Here is a 7,742-nt window from a genome sequence, read left to right as displayed (position 1 = left end):
AACAAATGTTGACATACTCATTTTGTAATTCCGTAGTGAAACTATTTACTTTTCTTGACATTCTTTAGCGACGAAATGGCCTACTTTTCTCTACCAAAAATAACAGAATGGAAAATTAATACCTTTGCTGAAAAGATCTTATTTTCAGCACTGAAATGGGTGCTGAAAAGGTAAACTTTTTAGCACTAGTATCGAAAAGTATTAATCTTCATTTTTTTTTTGTTTTGAACGATGAATTTACTTAACACATGGATGTTTGACACAAAATTTCACTCAAAAAGCGTTTTTAGGAATTGCAAAAAAAGTTGTAAGCTGCTCGTTGCGAAACTTCTTTTGCAACTTGTTGCATAAACTACTAGTATTGAACTTGTAACTTTGCTTTCAGATAATTAAACAATGAAAATTGATAAAATTTAAAGAGCAATTGATATTTTTATCATTCTTACACTGTAAACATTGAAAATATATTTGCGGGAAATGGAGAAAAGGAAAATGTAGTCTGAAAAAAATTTCGCTCAACATTGCTCACAATTTTTAGTTGAGTTTAGTTTTCAAGGTTAAAAATTTGGTGGTTGAATATTACCTCTTTTTGAGTAATTAACCTAATATAATATGTTAAATGTGATATTCAACAGAAACTGATGACAATTTTACTAGTTCCTGCAGGAAAGTACAAAAAAAAGTCTTTCATCATTCTCAGATGTAATATTACCATATGTATTTTGTTTCAATGTGTAACTAACAACTTTTTTTATCAGTTGCAGACGATAAATTGAAAGATAGCAAGCAACCTGCCAAATTCATAAATTGAATTCAGTTGAATAGAAGTTTTTTTTTTTCATTTAATGGCTTAACCCTCAAAATAATACCAATTTTGCTTTCAAGTTTAACATTGTCTAACTTCGTATCTAACTGTCGAGTTTCAATATCAATTTTCATATTTCGATACCGGTATGCTTTTTTGTACTATGCTTGCTGGGATTCCTATCTAGATAGAACAAAAGAACACACGGGCATCGATTTGCTTGCATCATAAGACCAATCTTCATGTGAGACGTTAAGTCACCTCAATATTGAATGACATTGACATCTAAGATCACTTAACAACATTTATTTTTATCCATAATCTGATAAATATTAGCACGTGAAGAACTTTGATAAAATGCATCTTACTGTGAATATACAGTTTGTCACACTAAAAATGAATCTCAAAGTGAAACTGGTGTATTGTACAGCAGCAATTAGTGAATGTTCAGGATGAACAATTCGCCGCAGTTAAACTACTGGCACTATCCAGCAAATCACCGTAATCATCCTCAAGCAGAGAGCGAAAGCAAAGCACCCTCTTCATCGCAATTTTCAATTATACACCTCTGCAGCAGAGCACCAAAGTGGCTCTAAATCATCCTTCTCTCCGGTGTGTTGCTCGAAAGGACAACGGCGCGAATCGTCGGCTGTCAACTTGACATCACGAGCACAGTCCCATTTCCGGTTTGTCTTGTGCGCGCACCTTCTTGGCAGAGAACCAAGATGGTGGTACAAACACACAGCCAACTCTGGTTGACACCGGGCTGACGACTAATTAAAATAAGATTTACCACTTGAACACACCGTGGCGGAAAACGAAGAGAAACAGGAAGTGGCGGGGCGGGGTGACATTGTCAAGGTGGTGAAGGGAAATTTATTGTGTGGTGGTGTAATTACGCCTTCACGCGGCGTGTTTTTGGGCGTCGTCGTCGTCGTCGGCACGCGGTTATTAATTCTTCATTTTGGCGGGATTCCAGTGACAGCAAAGTGTGCGGTTGTGTTTTGGGTGTGGTTTCACGGGGGATTTTCGTGTGTGACGTTGCTGGTGGTGGTTTTGAGCACGAGTATTTATGCGCCTAGGATACGACTTCTTCGGACTGTGTTTACACGGGTTTTGTGCGACTTTTGGGATAATTTTGCGAGTATGTTCCGGCTGTCAAGTTAAGAATGTAATTTTGAAGGAACAAAAGCACAGAGAAAAACAAATTTTATTTTGTGTTCCTATTTGATAAATTGTCACCATTTGATTTGCCATGGATTTTTTAAAACACGTGCAAAAGTTAAAATACAGTATCATCTCCATTTAGGCAACACGATTTTTTGTCTCATTTCTTTCATGTTGAAAAAGCTAGTCACATTAAACAATTTCTTTCCCCTGATTTTTCGGGCAGATATTAAAGGGGGTCGACATAAACTTTGAAAAATATTTACAACGAAATAGGGTGGTCCAAAAAATTGAGTTTATAAACAATTTTCGCAAAACCACATTTTAAAAAAATCTTCGAAACTAAAATTCTCGTATTTGAATTACGTAACTAAAGGTCACAAAATATTTAACTCATCGTTGTTTTAATAAAAAAAAAGTAAATTTATCCCGTTTTTGTCATTTTTAACTGTTTTACACAATATTTGAATATTTTACATAAAACATACTAAAAAAAATCCTAGAAAAATATTTACACCCGGGACCTTCAAACTTGGAATCGCTGTAAAGGGGAAATATACCTATTCTCGTCAGTCACCTATTTTCGGCAACTGGAGTGTTTGTTGCTGATCAGAGCTCCAAATTTAACTTTTTAGGCCATAAACTTACCAGCAACAGCAACGCCTCGAGTAAGCACACAAATTTGTGCCATGTGTTGGTCAACAAGATCAAATTTAATGCACTTTTGACCAAAATGTCTTGTTTGCGGCACCATTTCTCATCACTTTGATTGCTCACACACATTCATACACAAGATGAGAGCTGATCCGTTTAACGAAAGTCGCTATCGCCATTTTTTCACTTGCGCTAACGCGTTATAACGTTTTTACAGCGCTTAAGACATAAAATTGCTTCCAACTATCGGAAAAATAGACTCTCTAGCTTTTCACGTGAAAAATAATCCCAAAACATGTAATCAACTAGCAAGCGCTATAAAAAAAACAAACGCCCTGAGTCACTTGACGCTTTACCAGTTCTCTTAGAAGGCTGAGGAAAAACGAGCGTGAATCGAAGGCAAATAAATAAACAAAGGCTGACCACCAACACCACTAGCACAACATGTCAAAGAAATCTAGTTATGCCAGAAAACTTTCAATGGAAAAGGAACTCGGCCGATAGTAGAAATTGCTTGGGCTCCAGTGCATTATCGCCAGCTCATAATAGACTTGGGGAATATTTTTGTGAAATGCTTGTAAAAGGACTAGGAATATTTTTTGTTAAAAGTAAAATTAAACAGAAATGTTCACATAAAGCTGCTCTACTGGTTGGTGAACTCGAGTTTAGTAAATTTCAAGGAACACCCCAATTTATTGAGCATCATTCAGACACCACCATTTAAAGTGCTTGAAATGGGTAATGGGTATATTTCCCCTACAAAGTTGATTTGCTTATTGGAATTTCGCTACTCCGACTGACCGCTAATTTGATTGCTTGCAAATTTGCAAAAAAAATCGAATTAAAAAGCACTCAAGCGTCAAAATTAGCTGTCAAATGAAGCACTTGGTTTCAAGCTTTTGACAGCTGATTCACTAATTCAAATGCAGTTCAATTCGAATTATAACAAGGTAAGAGCCATTAAGAAGTACAACTCTCGAGTTTTTTTTGAAAAGGTCCTATAAACAAAATTTTCACTTTTTGCTTTTTGGGTGTTTTTGAATACCCCTGACTCAAGGCGGTTCTAAAAACACCCAAAATGCAAAAATTTAAAATTTTGTTTATAGGACCTTTTCAAAAAAAACTCGAGAACTCTTAGTACCCATGCATGTCTGCTGTTTGTACATTGTTTTTTTAGGTTACAAAATTCAAAGTCACAGTAAAATTATAAAATTAAAATATGAAAAATGCATCATGCATATCGATTTTTTTTTAGCAATTTGGCAAATATAAATTTTTAATTTTTTAGTTTCATAGAAAAAAAAACAATAATTTCAAAAATTGCTAAAAAATATGTTGGTTTTTTGAATTGGATTGAAATATTGAATTATTTGGCCCTTTTGAAATGTAACTCCATCCAATTAGCTGATTTTCACTATTTAAACAACTAATTTTGCAAAACTGTTGATAAAACCTTGCTTGCTAACTTCCTATTGAGCTATTTATCACTCGATTTCAGTTGAAAATGCATTTTATGAGATGTAATCGAACGTCAAAGGGTTGATATGATACCATTACAAGCACGCTGGAGTTAGATGCTGTTCCCCTACATGGCAACCAAAAGTCAGATCAACTTGTATTTCAAAAATGTAATTCTCAGCTACTCAATTTTTTTTCAGAGATGAACAAAGATTGGCATAATTTAAAAAAATATATATACATACCATTTTTGAGTATGGAACGAAAAATTTCCCAAGGAATCCGATAACAATATTTTCATGCATAAGCTTTTTGATCCCGAGACCTTCAAAACAGCATTTGCAACTGGGAAAATGATAATTTTACATGGAAACCCAAAATATGACCATAAATCGATTTTTCGACACTCTGGGTCAATTCTGAGTGCAGATTCAGATTCAGCGGGCAAAATTACATGGAAAAACATATATTTGGACAATTTTTGAAATTCGTTAGGGTGGTCCCATAAGGTTTTCCCTTGAAAATTATACTTTATCAAATAAAGATATCTCAAGTTTAAAGAAAAACACCCCTGAGATTTTTTTCACCGTTTGTAGTGCTGGATCTCCTCTTTCAAATGCAACCTGATGCTTAAAATTTGGCTTGCGCCTTTTCGAGATATTTAAGTTTTAAATTTGCATCTTTTTTACCTTAAAAGGGCAGTAACTTTTGGCCCTTAAGTCCAAATTGATCTGTCAAAAAATAAATATGTTTGTTTTTCAGAGCTCTAAAAGTGCCCCGAATACCACTTTTCTGTAAAACTTAACCCTGAATTGCCACGTTCAAAAAACTGATTTTTGAAAGTTTGCTCAGATGCTTTCTATAAATTTGGTCGTAGAAGGCGTAGATTACGAGATAAAATTTTGGTGACTTCGACAAAGTTGCTTGGATTGGCAAGCACAACAACTTTCTAGAAGACAAAAAAAACCCCAAAAATATTCCTGAAAAGTTAGATTTTCAAACTCACCCTAAGGTTCACTATTAGGGTGAGTTTGAAAATCTAACTTTTCAGGAATATTTTTGGGATTTGGGACCCTAATTTGCAACCAAACCAAAAGTTGCCCCTTTCTATATGCAACAACTCTTCTGAAGACACCGAAGCTCAAAAACTTCATCATTTTACGGAAAATCCATTTTCCACCTAATTTTGCGATCTGGACCACTGTGAAATGGAGCTAAATGGCTTATTTAGAGCTACGGAATCGATGGACAAAGTATCATTCAATTTAAAAAAAAATCAATGGATAGTTGATTTGCAAAAATGTAGAGAAATGCTCAGTTGGATTTTACTATTTTTTCCACTGTAAATATTTCATTTTCAACCAATTTGCTGTGATAGAAAAGTAAAATTTGATTGTTTTTTATGATTTTAAAAAAGTTAAAAAAATAATTTTCAATTTTCCAAAAAAATATATATTTTAAAAGTTGTAAATTTTATTGACAATGTCTTGACCGGAATACGCAATGAATCGCAAATTTACGGTTTTCAAAGAAATCAATTTTGATATTTTTGTGTGATTTTGTTTCTTTCCAAATGCTTCGCATTTCTGCTTTTCTTCGACACAACAGAACATACCCGCAAGATTTCCACCCAGGTGGCAAGAAGGGAGGGATAAGTTTAGTACTTTTCAAGTATAGTTAGGGATGTCACTCACATCTAAGAACAATCACACACGACTCTCACATTATCTTTTATCTCACATTTTACTCGTTCAACTAAACCCAGTTCATTCCATTTTCCCACACATTCTTGCCCACTTAATTGCTAATTACTTGTTAATTAATACCTTCTTTTTTAATATAAAACATATCTAAAACACGTCAACAATGCTAGTAGGAGTACGGAGTAACAACGATAAAGAGTAGTAGCAATAGTAGTGGTAGTTGTGGTAGCAATAGTTGCAGCAGTAGTGATAGCAGTAGTAGCGGTAAAGTGGCGCCAACTCGCAGCAGCGCCCGACCCAAAGATGGGAAAATGAATCTCTTCCGGTTCCATCAGCTCCTCGTCCCCATCGCCCCCATCGCCGAGCCCGTTCCCGTTCGGTGGTAGGTTGTTGATGGTGTTGGTGTTGATTTTGTAGCCGGAACCACCACTGCTGAGGCTTCCACCGGCCGAGGACAGCGACGAGCCAAAGGGGCCAACCGATCCGAACGTTCCGGAACCACCGCCTCCCCCACCGGATGACGAGGACGACCCTGGACCCGACGAGGAGGAGGATGCTTTGTGCTTGAGCGTAAAGTTCACGTTGAAGATCGCTTCCGCGACGCCACCTGGCGACGAAACGATAAAGTAGAACGTCCGCGGGACCTTCTCGTGCATGTGCACGTACGTCAGACGTGCCTCCTTGCAGAACGGCGTCGGGAGGTCCTGGCGATGGAAAGAGAGAGAAAATGAAAAAGTGAGTCAGTGGGGTTGTCTGGATGAGAGGGAGTAAAAACGAGGGCAAATATTAAACCGTGAATATTATTGTGATGGATGCGCTTTTGTGGGGCACTTGGGTGCGAATTTCTGGTTTAGAAAATTTTTGTTCACACATGGGAATTAAGTCATGTGGGCAAGGTTTTGTAAAAATACCAAAGAACAATGACGGGATTTATACTCGAGAAAAAACTAGAAAATAATATTTTCTAAAGAAAAATTACCTGGAAGCTGTTTGCTTAGCTTCCAGGTAATTTTTCTTTAGAAAACAGCAGAGCAATTCTCTACCAAAACCGGAAATGGATCTTATTTGTATTTTTTTATTTGGCTCAAACTTTTGAGGGATAAATGGAAAAATGAACGATTCGTGCTGAAAAAATCCTTTTTTTGCAACTTGTTGCATAAACTACTATTTCAGAAATGGTAACTCATGGTCACTATTTTTAAAAATCAATAAACTGCAAATATTTCGCTGAAATCCAACTTTCGGTGGCTATATCTTGAAAACGGGGCCCTATATCAACAATCTGTAAAATACTTTTCGATTGCAAATTCTACATAAATTACATTAAAAAACATAAGTAATATTAGTTTTTGCATGAAATGTCGATGTTTTCAAAAAATCACTATATTAAAAAAAAATCATAACTCGGTGACAGAATTTTTGACCATACCTCGCTGCACTGCGGGTTTTAATCCCCTAAAACATATATAAAATTTTTCGAAAATCAAAATAAAAAGTATTGTAGGAAATTGATTGTAAAAAAAAGTTAATTAAAAAAATCGGCAATTTTTTCCGTTTTCCTATTTTTTCACGATATTCCTGAACAATACCTACAAATTTGCCGAAGACACCAAATTGATCAGAAAATTCACTCAAAAGTTACAGCTGTTTGAATATTTACATACCATTTTTGTATGGACAGGAGCCAAAATTGTATGGAGACTTGAATGGGTGAACCAATGACACAAAATAGCTTCTTTGGTTTTGATATATAGACATAAGGGGTTTGCTTATAAACATCACGAGTTATCGCGATTTTACGAAAAAAAGTTTTGAAAAAGTTACTTTTTGCGTTTCTCTTTGTTTCGTCGTCCGTGTCTGTCGCGAGTGACCATGAATGGCCATGATCGATGACGACCAACTTTTTCAAAACTTTTTTTTCGTAAAATCGCGATAACTCGTGATGTTTATAAGCA

General features: G+C 35.6%; 1 protein-coding gene across 1 annotated transcript in view; it reads right to left on the bottom strand.

Annotated features, from left to right (window-relative positions):
* Positions 1-5,803: 5,803 nt before the first annotated feature.
* Positions 5,804-7,742, bottom strand: part of LOC6051233 — a 182,660-nt gene continuing 180,721 nt past the window's right edge. The window contains exon 11 of the mRNA XM_038253168.1: positions 5,804-6,491. Within this exon, the coding sequence (XP_038109096.1) occupies positions 5,919-6,491 (573 nt within the window). The 3' untranslated portion in view covers positions 5,804-5,918. The remainder of the gene's footprint in view (positions 6,492-7,742) is intronic.

This window comes from Culex quinquefasciatus, chromosome 2 (genome assembly GCF_015732765.1).
Source record: "Culex quinquefasciatus strain JHB chromosome 2, VPISU_Cqui_1.0_pri_paternal, whole genome shotgun sequence".
NCBI lineage: Eukaryota > Metazoa > Arthropoda > Insecta > Diptera > Culicidae > Culex > Culex quinquefasciatus.
This window is presented reverse-complemented; position numbering and strand designations above follow the sequence as displayed.